Source organism: Gossypium arboreum, chromosome 1, assembly GCF_025698485.1.
Source record: "Gossypium arboreum isolate Shixiya-1 chromosome 1, ASM2569848v2, whole genome shotgun sequence".
NCBI lineage: Eukaryota > Viridiplantae > Streptophyta > Magnoliopsida > Malvales > Malvaceae > Gossypium > Gossypium arboreum.
Window position 1 is genome coordinate 17,735,000 of NC_069070.1, and position 20,713 is coordinate 17,755,712.

The 20,713-nt window shown below is 33.4% G+C and overlaps 1 protein-coding gene and 1 pseudogene across 1 annotated transcript; both read left to right on the forward strand.

Moving 5' to 3' along the window:
* Positions 1–1,004: 1,004 nt before the first annotated feature.
* LOC108483709 (NAP1-related protein 1) lies at positions 1,005–5,628 on the forward strand. The gene is made up of 10 exons (XM_017787263.2): positions 1,005–1,529; positions 2,211–2,333; positions 2,438–2,488; positions 2,659–2,730; positions 2,880–2,990; positions 3,082–3,143; positions 3,713–3,773; positions 3,860–3,916; positions 4,024–4,068; positions 5,228–5,628. The coding sequence occupies exons 1-10, from the start codon at positions 1,401–1,403 to the stop codon at positions 5,309–5,311; spliced, it is 795 nt and encodes a 264-aa protein (XP_017642752.1). The 5' UTR covers positions 1,005–1,400; the 3' UTR covers positions 5,312–5,628.
* A 7,404-nt stretch (positions 5,629–13,032) lies between these two features.
* On the forward strand, positions 13,033–15,133 carry LOC108481264 (laccase-11-like; annotated as a pseudogene).
* The last annotated feature ends 5,580 nt before the right edge of the window (positions 15,134–20,713 follow it).

Below are 20,713 nucleotides of genomic sequence, written 5' to 3' on the forward strand. Positions count from 1 at the left end.
ATTATCAATAGATACAATTGATTGAGGTAATAAAGTATGTATAATATAATTAAACAATAAATATTATTATAAAATAAAATTTTAGTTTAGTGATATAGTTAATGTTTTATTGATGTGAATCAAATTCAATCATATGCAAATTTTTATTTTTATTTTAAATAAAAGATTAGAATACACTTGGATAATATAACTTATTGAAATAAATATTAAATTTATAAATAAACTTTTCTCCAATATATAATTTGATAAATGAACTTTGATTTGATGCATTGCAGTTCATATGTATACATGAGGCTTTGATTTTGATTTAATTGTGCACATTTATTTTTATGTTGGATTAATATGATTGTTTGTGTATGTCATATATCAAATGTCAAATGGTGGTAATTCGATAACATTGTTAGTGATTTATGAAAATTAAATCAAATAAAATTTTCTTGTATAAAAGCACACAAAATCGCACAAAATCAAAGTTAATATATGAAATTGCACATTGGATCAAAATTCATATATAATTTCGATATTTATCTTTAACTTATTTTAATTATGGAAGGTCATTTTTGTAATTTTTAATTGAGTTGGTGCTCGGTTGATTTATGACACTAACTTGGTTAAGGGCTTAAATAATAAGCATAGGTATATAATTGATGCAGGTAAGACATGCATAATATAATTTAAATGCAAAAATTACATTAAAATTGTTTAGAGGTAAGATTAATGTTTTATTAATCTAAATAGTAGGGTTCAAATTTTATTAGAAGTAAATTTTTTAATTATTTTTAGATAATATAATTTATTTTAATTACTTAAGGATATTTTCATAAATGATTATAATTATGAAAAGATATTTACATAAATTTTTTAATCGTATTAATATTCTATTAACTCATAACATTAATTCAATGAGAATAGATAATGAAATATGAAGAATTAAAAAAAATTGGAGTGGTTTTAGTTTTTTATATTTATACAAAGATATCAAGGTACCAACCTTATCTATGAACACTATGGGTTGAAGTACTACCTATGGCAAGGCACTGAGAAGATTCCACATCCGAATATCAGAAGTCAAAACATCGGAATCCATCCTTGAATTACCCATATTACTCCCAATTTCTCAAAACTAAATGACCTTAATACCCCATAACAGCCACGTTTCAGCTTATGATTGATGCATTTGTAAATACCCAAAAATATCCAACTGAGCGGATATAAACTCCCAAAACCCTAACATTCTCCCCTCTTTCTCTCTCTCTCTCACTCACTTTTGTCCCCCGTAGATATCAGAGGGAAAACACAAAAACTAGGGTTTTAGAGAGAACGGGAGCCAAAGTGAGAGAGAAGAGGCAGATATTTTTAGGAGTAGGGTTTTGTTATATTGCTTCTCTAGGGTTTAGAAAATGGTGGCCGACAAAGGAAAGAAGTTGAAAGTAGCAGAGAAAGTAGAGGAAGAGAACCATGAACAAATAGATGGAGACCTCGTCATTTCCATTGAGAAGCTTCAAGAGATCCAAGATGAGCTTGAAAAGGTTCATTTTTATCTACACGCAGCTTTTTCATTTACAATACACGCTGATTTTCTTTTCTTTTTCTTTCTCGCTTGTTTAAGGTGTATGAGCTGGAAAATTAGCAAAATTTAGATTTTTTTTAATAAAAAAATTTGGATTTCCTTTTGTTTTTTTTATGGTATAATGTTAATTGAATGTTGTTTTAAGTGTCAAAGTATTGAATTTGCTGTAATTTCAATTGTGGGTCAATGCCATAAATGTTTAAAATTTACTGCTCTGGTCGTTAATATTTGTAGTTTATCGACTTTGTATGCCGTTTTTATGTTGTGTTTATCTGAATTGTTGTGCTAAGCTTGATTCTCTTTCTTTAGTTGTCTCTTCGCTTTGTTTTATATGTATATTTATTTGGTAGTTACTTTAGATTATTATGTCTTATTGCGGAGAAGGTGATATAATGTTGATTGTTGATTCCTGTATCTGATCTTCTATGTGGTATGAACGAGTCCTTTAATGTTTTCTTCCGTGTATCTAAGTGTCCCCTAGCTTTGCTAAGCACGATTTTTTTTTTTTTTTTGTGAAGTTACTTCGGATTATCATGCCTTATTGTGGAGCAGGTGATTTAATGTGGCTATGAAGTGGTAAATTGTCACATGTGGTATTTCTGATTTTAAGTTTTTCGGTCCCTTTTTTTTTTTGTTGTAGATCAATGAAGAGGCAAGTGAGAAAGTCTTGGAAGTGGAGCAGAAATACAATGAGGTTCGCAAGCCGGTCTATGATAAGCGGAATGAAATCATCAATTCAATTCCTGATTTCTGGTTAACAGCTGTAAGTGATTCTATTCTTTCCTTTTTAATAAGGTAGACAATTTGTTAAATTTGTTTACATAATCAGAAGAACATATTAAATTGACTTGCATTTTTCATGTGCAGTTCTTGAGCCATCCTGCTCTTGGTGATCTTTTGACTGAAGAGGACCAGAAGGTTTACAGTCACTTCTTTCCCAAAGTGAAATTATCATTTTTTACTTATTTTACTTTCCAACATTGGTTTTTGATTTTATTTTTCTTATAGATGTTTCTTGATGTTTGCCTGAATTTTGTGAATTCTTTCTTATTTATAAATCTTCTTCTTTTCAATTATTTTCTTGGTAGATATTCAAATATATTAACTCACTTGAAGTGGAGGATTTTAAAGATCTGAAATCTGGATACACCATCACATTTGTAAGTTTATCCATATTCCTATTCTTACCTTATTTTTGGTGATTGAAGTTGCTCTTAATTTCATTTGCTTGCACTCAACTACTGTTAGAAGAAACATAATTCATGTTCTAATGTATCTGATGATTTGTTGACTGGCTTTAATTTTTCAGAACTTCAATTCCAATCCATACTTTGAAAATACAACACTTATGAAGACCTTTACCTTCCTCGATGATGGAACCAAAATTACCGCTACCCCAATCAAGTGGAAAGAGGGCAAGGTCAGAGCTTCTCCTCTTTTGATGACTATTCTGCTTCTTGTTTCCTGTTTTCCTTGGATATCAAATGAAATTATTTTCCTTAAATGTTAAGGGCTTGCCAAATGGAGTTAATCATGAGAAGAAAGGAAACAAGCGGCAACTTGCTGAAGAAAGGTTTGTTTATTATACCCGTCAATCAATTTTTCTCAGGTTTAGGACTTGAGTAACATAAGACTTGAGATCAGTTTATTAATATCTCCATGCTGTGAAGTGCAGTCACTTTGTGTGGTGTGCAGGGTTATAAGAGTTGGATTGGTGGTCGAACTAGTCAGACTGCCGGTTCCTAGTTCAACCAGTCGAACCACCGGTTGAGCAATAGTTAAATAAATAATAAAAGGATAAAAAAATTCACAACTGATTGGACCGCCTTTTTCCAGTCATGGTTCCCAGTTTTTTACCAGTTCATAGCAGTTTGCTCTATTTGTGGTTATATATCACCGTTGAACTGGTTGGACCACTGGTTCCCGGTTCAACCGGCTGGTCCAGTCCAGTTCTGACAATACTGGTGGTGTTTTTATAACTGCTATGTATTTATATATCTATGTATGTATATATTTGGAATTTCTTGTAACATGTTTTAAAGTTCATATGGATTTTATGCCACTTGAATTTGATCCTTCAGTTCTCAGTCATACTGCAAACCAGTTCTGTATTGTGCTAAATTTTATAAACATATAACGCAGCTTCTTTACCTGGTTTGCTGATGCTCAGCAAAAAGATGACATGGATGAAATTCATGATGAGGTAAATTCTCTGTGCATGTACTATCAGTTTATTTTACTCATTCTGTAACAGAGCTGGTCTAAGCTTTCACTTGATGAATGTTGCAGGTAGCAGAGATTATCAAGGAGGATTTATGGCCCAATCCTCTCACTTATTTCAACAATGTAACCTCTTTTTTCTTTCTTCTTCTCATGATATTTTATACATACTGTTTTTCGTGATCATGTTTTGTTTCCCTTTCCTAATTGTTATTGGAGCTTTCTTGATGCAGGAGGCTGATGAAGAGGATTTTGACGGAGATGAGGGGGATGAAGAGGTATATTTTTTTTCTGTTTTTCATTTCTTTGGGAAATTGAATATGTTCTTTCAAGAGCCATTTTTACTGTGTATGTTTCTTCTTTTCAGATAAAAAATGCACTGTTGTAGGTTTGAGGTTACTTGTTCATAGGCTTAACTATTAAATGGTTCTTCTAATAATCATATGTTAGTTTGTTATTGAAGACGATAAAGTTTATGCAGTAAATTACTATTCCTCTTTTTTTATAATGCATTATATTAACTCAGAGAATTCCTACTTTGTATAGGTAATGCTACAAGGTGCTGTTTTTTGTTAAAATTCTTGTAATCCTACTTGTTTAACCTATTGGATTATGTAAATACGTTAGGATTTCTATGCTTTCCATATTAATCCTGGAGAAGCCCTCTGAAACTGGATAGTGAGAGGAGTGAGATTTGTGATTTATGTATCTCAAAACAATGTGTTCTATGCTTTTGCCCAAGTATACTTGAATGCCTCAGAGAGCAATATGGAGCGTGGGTTTAACCATAATCAAATGAGTGGGAGTTGATATGTGGATCTTGTTCTATACGAGTGCCTTTTAGATTATCTCTGACAAGTTTAGCTCTAGAACTCCACCCAATTCACCATGGTTAAATCTTATATTGGACGAAGAAGCACTTTGAGATTGCAGGTGATAGGTGTCTGAGAATATAATTTGAGATGCTTAAGGTAATTTTTTGGAGAACATTTCATGTAGAGAAAGAATGGTTGTTGTCCAGTGTATCATATTGACTAAATTAGAGATTCAGGTTTCAGAATGGAGATGTTCATAATCTGGTATAAAGGAAAGTGGGGGAATGAGGTTGAATTTTCAATAATGAAGATGTTTTGTTATTTAGGGATGCATTATATGTCTTTGCTCTTTAATCTTAGGGAGTACTTGCATCTAGGTCAAAATTCAGGTAATAGCTCTTTTGGAATTTGTTGCTGCTTCTGGAAATTCTGAAATTTGTCCGATGCTGTTGGTTTAATTGTCTATTCTGTTTATCAAGGGAAGATCTATGAGACTAGTAGAATTTTGTAGCATTTATGTTTATATCATTTTTTATTCGCATTTAGAGGGAAAAGATAATGATATAATTTTAAAAGTACAGGCTAGATAATGTCTCCTGCTTTCCTATGTGTCCATTTACAGGGTAAAGATGATGATGATGATGATGATGATGAGGAGTCTGATGATGATCAAGATGAGGATGATGATGATGACGGTGAGGACTAAATCACTTAACAGCCTTAATCATAGTAGTTGCTTCTCTTGCTCAAGTAAGGACTTGTGTAAAGTTGTCTCCTAGTCATAGCTAAGTAAGGTTATGGAGAAGATAGCCATCTTTAAGATTAGCTTTCTATGCTTTATAAGCAGCTCTCGTTATTGTAAGCATAGCTATGACTCGTTTCTTTTTGCCCATCCCTTTACCCCCATTTTTGATCTTTCCTAGTGTTTTTGTTTTTTTGGTTTCCTCCTAGAGGGTGACATGAAGTGAAAGCTTCTTACATGATATTTGAATGGAGGCATTTTATTTATAGTTTTGTTTAAAACTCTGTTAAATAGATATGTAAAATGCTGGACTCATTTAGTTTTCCTATGTTACTGAGTGCTTTGGATCTTTTATTTTTCTTTTAAAGTACATTCGTTTAAAGATCCCAAATAAGAAAACATTGAATATGATATTTGGAAATTAGATTTGATAATGCCGGACATGACCTGAGTGTAAACATGAAACACAATTCAAAAATATGTAGGAAAATAAAACGAGTACAAAACTAAAATCAATGGTTAGTTTGGAAACTAGTTGGATATCAATGGTTTTAAATTGGTTAAACCGTAAACAATTGGTTGAATAGACTTTTCTAAATTTTGTTCAACTTTAAATGATTTTTTAATCAGAATTTGGTTTAAAAACATTGGATTATTAGCTAAAAAGAAAAATTGCCATTTTTCTATCCCCAGTCAATTTTCTTTTTGACAGAAACCAAGCAATTCATCGATTCAACAGGGTACAAATAGCATGGCCCAAAGCCCAGAGAAATAAAACCATAAGTACAAGGCCATCCCAGCCCAGCCCAAACTCTTGACCCCTCATCAGCATTAGGAAGGAACAGAGCTGATGAATTAACACCGTATAAACTTGTCTTCATTCGGACGTCATGATGGAGGAAGATTTTATGGTCATGGTTAACAGGCTCCGCATGAGAGTCATCATAAACTTGTCTTTGTTAGGTGTGCACTTGTTGGACCTCTGCTCTTTTTCTACACTCTGTTTTTCTTATGTTGTTCTAATAACTAAGCTAGATGGGCACATAGTTGTCTGGATATTTTATTTTTTACCATCCTCATGTAATCTATGACACCGTTACAACTGACAGTTTGTTGGCTTTCTATTTCAAGTACCATATCTACGAACTATATCTAAGACACGTTTTTTTTTTCTTTTTTTTTTTCAATATTTAAAAATTGGTAAAATTTTAGTTTTGGTACTTTATTATGTCTAGATTCGATATTTAATCTTTATTCTTTAATTTCTAACATAAGTTGGCTTTTATATTTTTACAATATTATTAATTAGTCCAAATAATTAATATAATTAACTTTTGTATTAAAATATTTCATGGTTTACTAACACATGGCTTTTCACTTAGGTTTGCGTTGCTTTTCTTAACATTATAAGACAATGACCATATTCGCCACTAGATTGTTGAAACTTGATATTTAATCTATATATTTTAATTCTTGACATAATTTGTGAAAAATAAAATAAAATAAAATAAAAAGAACACATAGATTTTTACGTGGAAACCCTTTCGGGAAAAAATCACAGGCAGAGGAGAAGAAAATTCACTATGTCGAATTCGAATTAATTACAAAAGGAATAGACTATGTCTATTTATAGGCTTGTAAAGCCAAATTCTAGTAAGACTGAAACACCTTATTCTAATCAATATCAAATAGATAGAATTTAATAAGGTTTAAAAAACTTTATTCTAAAATAAAATAAAAGAAGTGTAATTCTATATGGATTCTTTTTTTATTTTATTTTACCACTGTATTTTATTTGAATAAGGATTCGGGTCACTTAATTCTAACAATCTCCACCTTGACACGAATTCTCAATGAACAAGTTCTTCATCGCGAACTCTCAACGAACAAGTTCTCCACCTCTTCCATAAAACCCCTTAAGGGTTTAACTTCAACAATGAACACCAACCAAGTCTAAGCAATGCTCAAACTTGGTTATAAGAAGTGACTTAGTCATCATATCTGCAGGATTTTCATGAGTACTAATTTTGCTCACAACAATATCACCACGAGCAATAATATCACGAGCAAAATGATATCGAACATCAATGTGTTTTGTTCTCTCATGAAACATTTGATCTTTTGTAAGAAAGATGGCACTTTGACTGTCACAAAATATTGTGCTGATTTGAAGGTCTTCATTGAGTTCACTAAAGAGCCCCTTCAACCAAATAGCTTCTTTACAAGCCTCAGTAATCGCCATGTACTCAGCTTCAGTGGTAGACAAAGCGACTGTAGTTTGCAAAGTGGCTTTCCAACTTATTGCACAACCTCCAATTATAAAGACATAACCTGTGATAGATCTTCTTCTATTAAGGTCTCTAGCAAAATCAGCATCAACATACCCAATGACTCCATCTCTAGTTCTTTCAAACTGTAAGCAAATATCAATAGTACCTCGTAAGTATCTTAAAATCCACTGAACTGCTTTCCAATGTTCTTTACCGGGATTCGCCATATATCTGCTAACTGCACTAACTGCATATGATAACTCTAGACGTGAACAAACCATAGCATACATGACAGATCCCACTGCACTAGAGTATAGAACATGTGACATGTACTCAATCTCATCATCTGATTGTGGAGACAAAGCCGATGAAAGTCTGAAATGGGCTGCTAAAGAAGTACTAACAGGTTTAGCATTCTACATATTGAACCTGCAAAGAACTTTCTTAATGTGCCCCTTTTGACTTAGATACAATTTACTTGCTTTTCTATCTCTGAGAATCTTCATACCAAGTATCTTCTTTGCTGGTCCCAAATCTTTCATCTCAAATTCTTCACTTAGTTAGGCTTTGACCTTTCTTATCTCTCCTTTATCTTTTGCTGCAACATGTCATCAACATAAAGAAGTAGATACACAAAAGAACCATCACTGTTTTTCTTAAAGTAAACACAACTGTCAAAACTACTTCTTTTGAAATCATGGGAAGTCATAAAGGAATCAAACCTCTTGTACCACTGCCTTGGTGACTATTTCAAACCGTAAAGGGACTTTTTCAGCAAGCAAACGTAGTCCTTTTTTTCTGAGACTGTAAAACCCTCTAGTTGTTGCATGTAAATATCTTCTTCAAGTTCTCTATGCAAAAATACAATTTTTACATCTAATTGCTCAAGCTCAAAATCATGCATGGCCACAATACTAAGCAAAGTTCGAATCGAACTATGCTTCACAACTGGGGAGAACACATCTGTGAAATCCACTTTTGGAATTTGACTGTAACCCTTTGCAATAAGCCTTACTTTATATCTGGGTTCTTCAACTCCTAGAGTCCCTTCTTTCTTTTTAAACACCCATTTACAACGAACAGTCTTCTTACCTTTAGGAAGTTTCACAAGATCCCATGTTTTGTTTTTGTGAAGTGATTGCATCTCCTCTTGCATAGCAAACATCCATTTTTCTGAGTCTTAACAGCTAACAGCCTCAGAATAATTAGATGGCTCTTGGTTTGCATCTATATTTTCAATAAGCAACTAAATCAGCTTCAACATACTTCTTTGGAGGTTTAATTTCTCTTCTAGTTCTGTTTTTGGCGATAGAGTATTGTGGTGAAGAAGCAACTCTATTCTCAATTTTTGTACTAGCTTGAGGAGTTGACTCTGTATTAATCTGATGCTCCACCTGCTTTTGATATTCTTTATTGGAAAAGTCTTTAAGAGATAAGTTAGGTAGTATAGCAGTTTCATCAAAAACAACATCTCTGCTAATCACAACTTTTCTATTTTCAGGACACCATAACTTATACCCTTTTACACTAGCTTTATAACCAAGAAAAACACATTTAATGGATCTCGGTTCCAATTTTCCATTATCAACATGAGCATATGTAGGACACCTAAAAATTTTTAAATCAGAATAATTAGCAGGATTACCAGACCATACCTCTTATGGAGTCTTTTTCTCAATGGCAACGGATGAAAATTGGTTGATCAAAAAACATGCAGTAGAGGCTGCTTCTGCCCAAAATGACTTTGGTAAGTTGGCATTTGACAACATACATCGAACCTTCTCCATAATCGTTCTGTTCATTCGTTTTGCAACGTCATTTTACTGTGGAGTATGGCGAACTATCAAGTGTCTCACGATCCCTTCTGACTTGCACAATCTATTAAACTCATCAGAACAGAACTCTAAGCCATTGTCTATGCGGAGGTATTTTATTTATTTTCCCGTCTGTTTTTCAATCTTAATTTTCCAAGGCTTAAATGCGAAAACACATCGTTTTTCTGTTTTAGGAAGAACGCCCAAACTTTTCTGGAAAAATCATCAATAAAAGTTAGCATATAATTAGCTCCACCTCTCGAAGGCACTCTGGATGGCCCCCACAGATCAGAATGAATATGCTCCAACGTTCCCTTCGTGTTATGGATTCCTTTGGTGAATCGAACTCTCTTTTCCTTTTCAAAAACACAGTGCTTACAAAAATTCAATTTGTAAATTCCTTACCCATCAAGAAGTCCTCTTTTGCTCAATTCTGCCATGCCATTCTCACTCATATGCCCTAGGCGCATATGCCAAAATTTAGTAATATCATCATCTAACAAGGAAGAGGAAGCAACAATGCATCACAAGAATAAGAGAACCACAGAAACATATAACTTGGCAATCTTTCTCTGCCCTTTCATCACAACAAGGGAACCTTTGGAAATTTTTAAAACCCCACTTTCAGCTGTGTATCTGTACCCTTTTAAATCAAGAGTACCTAATGAAATTAAATTTCTTTTCAATTCTTGAACATATCGTACGTCACTAAGTGTTCTGACAACTCCATCAAACATCTTAACTTTAATTGTTCCAACACCTGCGATTTTACACGAAGCATTATTTCCCATCAAAACAACACCTTCAGACACTATTTCGTAAGTTGTAAACCAATCCCGATTGGGACTCATGTGGAAGGTGCAGCCTGAATCAAGTATCTACTCCTCGCTTACTTTAGAATCATTGACAGAAGCGACTAAAAGTTCATCATCGCTGTAGTCTTCTACAATATTAGTTTCACCGAAATTTTCTGGTTGTTTTCCCTTTTGATTCATAGCCTCTATTTTAATCTTATTCTGTAGCTTGTAGCACTCAGATTTAATGTGCCATTTCTTCTTGCAGAAGTTGTAAGTTTTACCTCTGTTTGAAGACTTTGATCTACCCTTAGATTTACCGTGAAGATTCCGTTCCTGTGTCCTTCCACGATCATCATCAGCATTTCGATCTTGTCTCCCACAAACAATGAAACCCTCTTTTTGAGAGTCGGGTTTAACTATAAGATACTTCATCTTATCATACGAGGTCAAAGAATCATAAACCTCATCAACTGTGAGAGATTCGAGGCTATATAAAATCGTGTCTCTACAGGTTGAATAAGACGGGGGCAACGAACAAAGTAGAATCAACCTTAGATCTTCCTTACAATACTGAACCTCCATGGCCTCCAAGTTTAAGAGAATTTCTTTAAACACTGTTAAGTGTTCATGTACAGACGCACCTTCCTCCAAACGATGAGCATAAAGACGTTGCTTCATATGCAACTTGCTTGTTAGAGTTTTCGACATACATAATTGTTCTAGCCTCTTCCATAATGCAGTGGCGGTCTTCTCTTTCATCACATTCTGCAAAATTTTGTTAGACAAATGCAGATGTAATTGTGTTAACGCCTTTCGATCCTTACGTTTCTTCTCTTCATCTGTTAATGTCGAAGGCATCTTATCTATCCCTAGCAGGGCATCCTCCAGATCCATCTGCGCAAGAGCTGCTTGCATCTTAATTTGCCACAACGCAAATCTGGTGTTGAGATCCAACAGCGAAATTTCATACTTTAAAGACGTCATTACTGTGATCGAGATGAACTACCCGGAAGCTTTGATACCAATTTGTGAAAAATAAAATAAAATAAAATAAAATAAAAACATAGATTTTTACGTGAAAACCCTTTCGAGAAAAAACCACTGGCAGAGGAGAAGAAAATTCACTATGTCGAATTCGAATTAATTACAAGAGGAATAGACAATGTCTATTTATAGGCTTGTAAAGCCATATTCTAGTAAGACTGAAACACCTTATTCTAACCAATATCAAATAGATAGAATTTAATAAGGTTTAAAAATATTATTCTAAAATAAAATAAAAGAAGCGTAATTCTATATGGATTCTTTTTTATTTTATTTTACCAATGTATTTTATTTAAATAAGGATTCGGTCACTTAATTCTAACATAATTTGATTCTGTCTTTTTATAATATTATTAGTTAATTTAAATAATTAATATTGTTAACTATTTCAATCAAAATGTTGACACCAATTTCTCTTAAAAATACTATTCCAATAAAAAAATAATGATATCATGACAAGTTTGAATGTGTGTTTTAAGAAAACTCTAATCGATGATTGTAAGGTGTTTTTTTTTTTTGTAACATGCCAACTAAATAAATCTATATTTTTAATTTCAAATTTGTCATACCAAAATTTAATAGAAGAATTTAATGGTGGTAACAATTGGATTTTTTTAAATTGAAAAGTATAAAAACTAAATTCTAAATGTAAAATAATGTATAAAATTTAAAGTATATTTTAATTTTCAAATTTTTACTCTATAATTTTAAATAAACAAATAATTAACCCAATATCGGACCTAAGGAACAACAGTTATAATACATAATATATTTAGCCGGTAATGCTTATGTTAAGTGGACTATATATAGAAGAGGTCGCTTTTGGTGACCCAACATCTTAACCTCCTGTAGGCAAAAACCAGCACCTAACCAATCAAAGATGTCAAGGCAAAGGAAAAGTTTTCTGGTGACTGCCACCTGTAGCTGGTTAGTATTTCTGGTATAATAATATGGGTTATAAAAATTAAGTTATATTGTTGGTGATAGACAAATTATCATCAACTTTGCTGGTCATATATGGATATCTCAACTTCTTAAACAGTTGCTTCCAAGGTTTGTGTAGCACTTGCATTTGCTTTATTTACCAAATTAGAATCATACACTGCTTTCCATCAACCTACCTTATGTTTCTAATACTATAAATATCAATTTCTTTTCTTCCCATTTCGGCACAAAATAATTAGTTAGCAGAATTCGAATCTAAAAAATGGCAATGAAGTTTGATAGTGTTGGAGTTTCAACACACTTTAACCGGGTAAAATAAGAATTTCAAACAGAGCACCAGCAGCAACGTATTATACCCGGATAAAATATGAAGGAAAGATACTTTGTGTTAAAACCTTTCTAGCATCTATACCAATTGTTGGGGATTTTTGAAGGAGAGGAACGGAGCAGAGGAAGAAATACAGATGAAACAAGACAAGATTTTTTACTTGCTCACAAATGTGCAAAGAAAGGAGCTATGGCTTCAGCTCATTTAGCTCATTCATTCAATTAGAAAAACAATACATTTATAGATAAAACACATTACCAAATACTACCTACTCCCACTTAGTAGCCTAGGGACTTGCTAAGCATTACTTGTACACATCAATAAGCTGAATTATCAGCTCAATCATCACCTAAACCCATCAAAACATCAATAACTAAGTTCATTTTCAACCAAACTAAACTAAATTGCAACTACAACAGTCAACATGTTGTTTGCAGATGCAAGATGCATACAAGCCGTATGCACTCAACAAAAACATAACAAGAAGATGGATGGCCAATTTCCAAGAGATAGTTACTTGCGCTTGTTTTTCTCTACGCTTCTACTTTTCTTGGTTTTGAGTTCTCCAAATGAAGTCTTGTGAGGAAATGTCGATTTGATGTGGGTGTTTTCTTTGACTGCATAACTTTGTTTTATTATGAAGGATTGGTTAATGGGCTTTATATAACTCTTACATTGCTCTTCAGATAAGAGTGAAGAATGTAAGCAAGCTTTGCCGTGCAAAACCAATTGTCACCGTGAATGGACGGTTTCCAGGACCGACCGTCTATGCAAGAGAAGGAGATCGAGTTCTTGTCAACGTCATCAACTCTGCGCAATATAACATCTCCATTCATTGGCATGTTATTTACATTCATTTGCAATCTATCTTTATGCACAATGTACATATATAAATATTGAATCAGCTTGTGTTTGCATGTAACTAAGCAGGCATGGGTTAAAGCAATTTCGTAATGGCTGGGCGGATGGACCTGCATACATAACACAATGCCCTATCAAGACTGGGCATAGCTACACCTATGATTTTAATGTCACGGGACAACGAGGAACACTATGGTGGCATGCACATATTTTATGGCTAAGAGCTACTGTCTACGGTGCCATTGTCATCATGCCGAAGGAAGGGAGGATGTTTCCATTCCCTCAACCTCATGGAGAAACTAAAATAATTCTAGGTTGTAATTGGTTAGAGGAATTGATATTTCTAAGTTCATTGCTATGCGGACATGGAATGTATAAGGGGCTAAATTTTTGTATGCAGGGGAATGGTGGAATTCAGACGTTGAAACGCTTGTAAACGAAGCCAATAAGTTGGGGTTGCCACCACCAACCTCTGATAGTCATACGATCAACGGGAAACCGGGGCCACTCTTCCCGTGTTCTTCGAAACGTAAGTTCTAGCTTTAGAGTAGAAAAACAAATTTAAGGAATTGTCATCACTCTGACTTGTTTCAATTTTAGATACCTTTTCCATGGAGGTTGAAGCAGGCAAGACTTACCTGTTGAGGATTATCAATGCTGCACTGAATGATGAACTGTTTTTTGCAATTGCCGATCACAACATGACTGTGGTAGAGATTGATGCAGTCTACACAAAGCCCTTCACAACCAGGGTTATCCTAATCGCGCCAGGTCAAACCACCAATGTTCTTATTAAAGCCGATCAACCTCGAGTCGGTTCTTCATGGCAGCCAGGCCTTTCATGGACGCACCAGTTCCTGTGGATAACAAAACTGTTACCGCAATTCTACATTACAAAGGCATCCCAAACACAGTTCTCCCATCTATGCCCAAATTGCCTGCCCCAAACAACACCAATGTTGCATTGAGATATAACAATCGGCTTAGAAGCCTAAATACCCCACAATTTCCAGCAAAAGTCCCACTTAAAGTGGACCGTCATCTGTTTTACACAGTTGGTCTGGGTGCGAACCCATGTTCAAGTTGTCAAAATGGTACACAACTAACTGCTTCATTGAACAACATAACCTTTGTGATGCCAAAGGTTGGTCTTCTGCAGGCTCATTATTTCCACATCAAAGGAGTATTCAAAACTGACTTTGCCGACCGACCCCGGTCCCATTTAACTACACCGGTGTACCACTTACAGTGAACCTAGGCACTTCATTAGGAACAAGGCTCAGTAAGGTGGCTTTCAATTCCACCATCGAGCTGGTATTGCAGGACACTAACCTCCTCACAGTAGAGTCACATCCATTCCATCTTCATGGTTTCAACTTTTTCGTAGTTGGCAGTGGCGTTGGAAACTTTGATCCCTCCAAAGACCCTGCTAAGTTTAACCTAGTCGATCCTCCCGAGAGAAATACTGTCGGAGTGCCAACCGGAGGATGGACAGCTATTAGATTTCGAGCTGATAATCCAGGTAACTTTTTCGCAGAGATGATCCATGTAATGTAAGGTCATTGAATTTACTCTGGTTTTTGTGCCTACATTTGCAGGTGTTTGGTTTATGCATTGTCACTTGGGCTGCATACGATGTGGGGTCTAAAGATGGCCTTTGTTGTTGAGAACGGAAGTCACCTGAAGAATCTATTATACCACCACCAAAGGACCTTCCACATTGCTAGACATAGTTAAAACCATTTTCACTTCTCTCCCGATGGAGGAACAATGAATTTGTTCCCACATTATATGTATTTATTTCATCTTTGGTTTCAGGCTATTCTTTTGAGGAGGAGATATCACATGATCTAAATGCTTTGTTTGAGATTGTTTCCCAATTTATAAGATACCAAGTTTCATCAATGAAGTTTTACATACTTGCTCCATATATTTTCCCTTCATTTTCTGGATTTGCAACGCTTCACAAAACACATTGGAGAGCCTCCATGAACAGCAAGACAAGGTTCTTCAAATGATTAAATAAGTAGCTTTCCTAATCATAAGAGACAGTTTAGTCATGGTAGTATATTGAAATCATTAAATAATGATGTAATTAATAGGTGAAAAGTCTAAATACACGAAGTATTAATAGCTGTCGTGAATGAAAATAATAAGAGAAATGAATTGCATGAATTACTATCTACACTAAATTTGTTTTCTCGCTAACCACAAAAGATGATTTAAAAATTAAATTAATTTATTGAATTATTATTTAATTGATTGTAATTAAATAATTGAAGTTCGAAATAAGAATTAAATTAATTTTTTTTGTGAGAAAAAATCTAAAAAACTACAAAAATATCATTTAGTAAAAGAAAACGCCTGAAAGTTTATTCCTATCCATTAAATTGCGAGCTTATCATTTAGTAAAAGAAAACGCCTGAAAGTTTATTCCTATCCATTAAATTGCGAGCTATCTCGGGTGAGACGTCGAGAGCTTGCAGGTTTTCTTTCTCAATTAAAGCTTGTTTAGCTAAACAGCTTGCAACTTGATTTTGTTCCCTCGGGATGTATTGCAAAAGTCATTGATTTTCCTGAGTCATAAATTAATTTCTTCATAAATTCTAATATGGTAAAATCATTATCACTTTAATAAAATTAAACTTTGGTTGAGAAAATAATTTAATTATTTAATAAGTTAATTAAATAAATAAATAATATTTTATGAAATAGAAAATAGTTACTAGGTCGAATGAAAGTCCAAAAAAATATATATAACAGTATTCAATTCATGATTGGCCTAGTTAATGCAAGCGTCAGCATTGCAAACCTTAGTACTTTTTACGGCATATCATTGCCCCCTGGTTGTACTTCAAGTAGAAATTATTATATTTTTATTAAAATATTATTATTTAATTAAATTTTATTCGAACAAAATTCTTGAACTGTTTCTTTATAAATAAGAACTATGAGCTAACGTATTTACATAACTTTGAGAGCACCGTTATTTTCTTGAAAAATAGTGATAATAAATTATATTTTTCGGTAAAAACTCATAATTTTCAATTATAGAGAGAATTAACTTTCTCATTGAAAGTTCAGTAAAGTTTTGATTTTGTGCACTTAGTTCGTGTTATTTGAGCCCGTCCAGCAAGCAATTTAGGTTTTGAAGATAGCGGAGAAGGTTATTTGGTAAAAAATTGGATCGATTTTAACCTCCTTATACAAAATATATGTATAATTTCGATTAAGAGTTTATTGATATAAATATTATAAGGCTCGATGTTAAAATTTTTTTAAATTTTCGTTATTTCTAAAAATATTATTTTCTAAATTGATTTTTCCGATCGTCATTCCTTTCAAGGCTTTGGTTGGCAACTTGTTGAGTAGGTAGACAGTTGTGGTGGTCATTTCTGCCGAAAGCTTCTTAGAAAGACCCTTTTTAAACAATATACATTTAGCCATTTCCATAATAGTTCTATTTTTCCTCTCGCCAGCATCATTTTGTTCTGGAGAAGAAGCAACAATCAACTAGCGTCCAATATTGGTAATTCTGCAAAATTCATTAAATTTGTCAGATGTGTATTCAATTTATGCCTTTAACCTTCAAAACACATTTGTTACCTCAAAATTTTGTTTTATAAAATATATCCAACACATTCTGATAAAATCATCCACAAAAATAATTAAATATTTGTTGCCATGTAAGGCCACAAACATCGGAGTGAACCAATTGCAGCTTTTTAGAAGCTCTCGAAGCCTTGTTGATTGGAAAAGGAAGTTTGCTTATCTTTCCAAGTTCACATACTTCACAAACTTTACGATTTCAATTTTTTTATAGTTGGCAATGGTGTTGGAAGCTTTGATCCCTCTAAAGACCCTGCTAAGTTATCTGGATATTTTATTTTTTATTATTTTGATGTAACCCATGACACCGTTATATGTGAAGCTCTGAATATTTAATGAATTATCTTTTTAACCTTAAAAAATGGTTAATTTACATATATATATATATATATATATATATATGTTGCAAACAAAAATCATTTGAGTAATTAGGCTGAAATTTTAGAAATTTACTATTTTATACTCTCTTTTAGAGAGAGAAAAGAAAACGCGTTCTATAAGACCCGTTTTCACTGTCACATCAGTGAAAATATGCTACGTAGGACGCGTTTTTAGGAAAGAGAATAAAAACACATCCTTGACCGCCTTCCAACATGCAAACGTTTAGGGTTAATATTGCACAAATAAATAAATATAAATTAAGTGTGGTATCTACAAGAGAATATGTCAAATTGTAATATAGATTTGTGTTATAGTGGAACACCGATAAGGATCTCAGGGATCGTACCCAAGGGATTACAGATTGGAGAAATTTCTCATTAAATTAATTATCGAAAATAGTTACTAATCTAAATGATTTACAAGTTAGTATTGCAAATATAAATTAATTACCGAAAATAATTACTAATCTAAATGATTTACAAGTTAGTATTGCAAATATAAATTAAGATATTATTAAATTAATTATCCTAAAATAACCTAACTAAATTAATTAATTTAAAATAACTTAATGGAATTTCCTATTCCTAGTGTCGACGATGCGAGTTCCCAGCCTATTTTCGATTAAATCACTAATTATCAATAAAGTCACTAATTACGCTCGATTGAGTTATTTATCACCCTTAGCTAAGAATACCCTCTCGGTCTCATCCTCACTAAGTATTACCACCTAAGTCACCCTTTCGGTCTTTTCTTAGGCATACGAATACCCTCTCGGTCTCACCGCTAAGCACAAGTTATACTCGATAGGATGCCCTCTCGGTTTCATCTGTCTCGATATTCTACTAGGGGTGTCACTCCTTAATATACTAAGCACTCTTGAATAAACATCCAATTTTAGATAAATAATTACTTAATTAATAAATCAGATCCATAACCAAAACATGATAGATATGAAATAAACACGAGATTTATTCTAATATTCATACACACGTCAATTGGCCAGAGAAACAGAATATAAATAAAAGAATAAAATATCAATAAAAAAATTGCTCATTGATAATTAATTGAGGTGTGGTGCCAGAGCAATTCCACGCTCGCAATCGTCTTCACATCGGAACAAGAAGAATTTCAACTAAGTGAACATCAATAAATTACAAAGAAAAATAAAATAAAACTATTTAATTGTCTAACTATCAACAACCTAACTAATGAGATTATAAGAGTGTATATATAGGCAAAACCTAAGGCAACATTAAGGTAATTTATTCCTAAAATACCTTTGGTTTAATAACCAAATTACAACTTTAAATTCTAATCATGCGATCGCTGATGTCATCTTTTTAGTCATGCTTACGGCACAACGTCACGACGTTAAGTCCCCATGTTACGATGTAAACCCTATTTTTAACTTTTTATGCTTCGAAGTTTAGTGTCGCGACACCGGACATTGATTTCATGACACGGTCATTGTTCCTTGCATACTTAAGCCCAAATTGATGCCCTACAGACTCAAATAACCCATTAATACTTCCTGAGACCCGATTTGACCTTACGGGTCGTCAAAACACTAAAAACTGCGTAGAAACGCTTATTTTGCACAAATTAAACACAAAGCGATAAAAACAAAAAATGAATTAAAAACATATAAAAAATGCTATAAAAACAAGTTCGTTAAGTGCCAGAAAGACCTTAATTTGCCGCAATGAATTATGGTAGATTAAACTCCCCTACATTTAAGTCATTGCTTGCCCTCAAGCAACAAAAGAAAATAAAGAAAATAAAGAAAATATATAGCTAAATAGTGTACTTGAGAAGGCTTGATACACGAGATTAGATCGGAGCATAAACACTAGGAAGATTTGCCTAAATATATAACTCTAGCTAGAAATTTAAACAATTCAAAGTTATTTATACTTAAATAGATTAGTTCAATAAATTACAAAGTAAACATGTTAAAGAAAATCAACTGTATGTCTCCATCAAAATGTATATATGAATATAACATTTATTTTTGCATGGTATAATCAGTTAGAATATTTTTTTCTACTCGTTTTATTTTTATCCATGCTTTGAAATCTAATGTAGTAATATTTCCCAGATAATCCCTTATGATATTTTTTATTTGCCAATGCGAAATTTTTTTTTTTCTTGGGCATTTTTTATATGGGTTATACTAGTTATATTGCACCATTTTATTTACCATGAATTTTATAGAGTAATTTCTTTTTAATCTGAACATCCTATACTTCTACAAATATAATTACCTATTCATATATGCCTTTATCATTTGGTATATTTAATCTAATTTTCTTATTTTAAACTAAACTAATTAGTCTAAATGTAAACAACCTAAATTATTTAATTTCAGGGCTAAATTTACAATCTAAACAAACAACATAGGTATATGCTCCTAATCAATCACTTATATTTCTACACGTAACACATAAAATAATTTTTTTAAATGACTCAAAACAAAACAAAATAATAGAAAAAATTTAAAAATTTTCCTACGTCATCCCCACACTTTATTCGGCACATTATCCCTAATGTGAAATAAAAATATAGAGGAAAGAGGTTACACGATTAGCGTTAAAGGTCCATCACAAATGGTAGGACTAGCTCTTCCTTGTTGTTTCGGCTCGAATATGTAGTGCCTCGTAACTTGTAGGATTCCTATAAAAAGAGAACACACAAAGAAATATTTATAATATTTTTTTTGAATTTTTTGAATTTTTTATAGAAATTAAAATAATAAATAGAAAAAATTAGAATAAACTCCCTCATAAATCGATGAAGATGTCGTCATCGAACTCGTCCATATCGTCATTGTGCTCGTCTGAGACGACTTTTGCTGCATCCCCTCTCAATATGGATGGTCTGACTGGTATAGGCTGGAAGGAGTCGAAGGGTGTGGTACTGTGACTGTAAAGATGACCCAGTACGAGGGCTACCTAAATTCCGATCGGCCTGCTTCCTCGTCATATTGGGTTCACCAACGTGTCTGGTGCTCGACATGGACTGCAATGTGTCTGAACCACGCATTGCTCATCGGATCTTTTGGAACCCTCTAAGATCGGTGTACTCGTGGTGGTACAAGTTAGAGGGCCTCCATTGGTTTCGAGAGGCCATGGTCCCTTGAATACTCACAGTGTGTGACCACCTCCTCGTTTCGTTGCTCTACCCGATCGATATGATGGTTATAGAACCACACATTGATAACATCATTTAAAATGCCCTTCGGTTGGCAAGTCAATTTCTCAAAATCAATCGTAGTATCAGCCTGCCTACACATCTCTATGATCAAGTGCGGATATGGG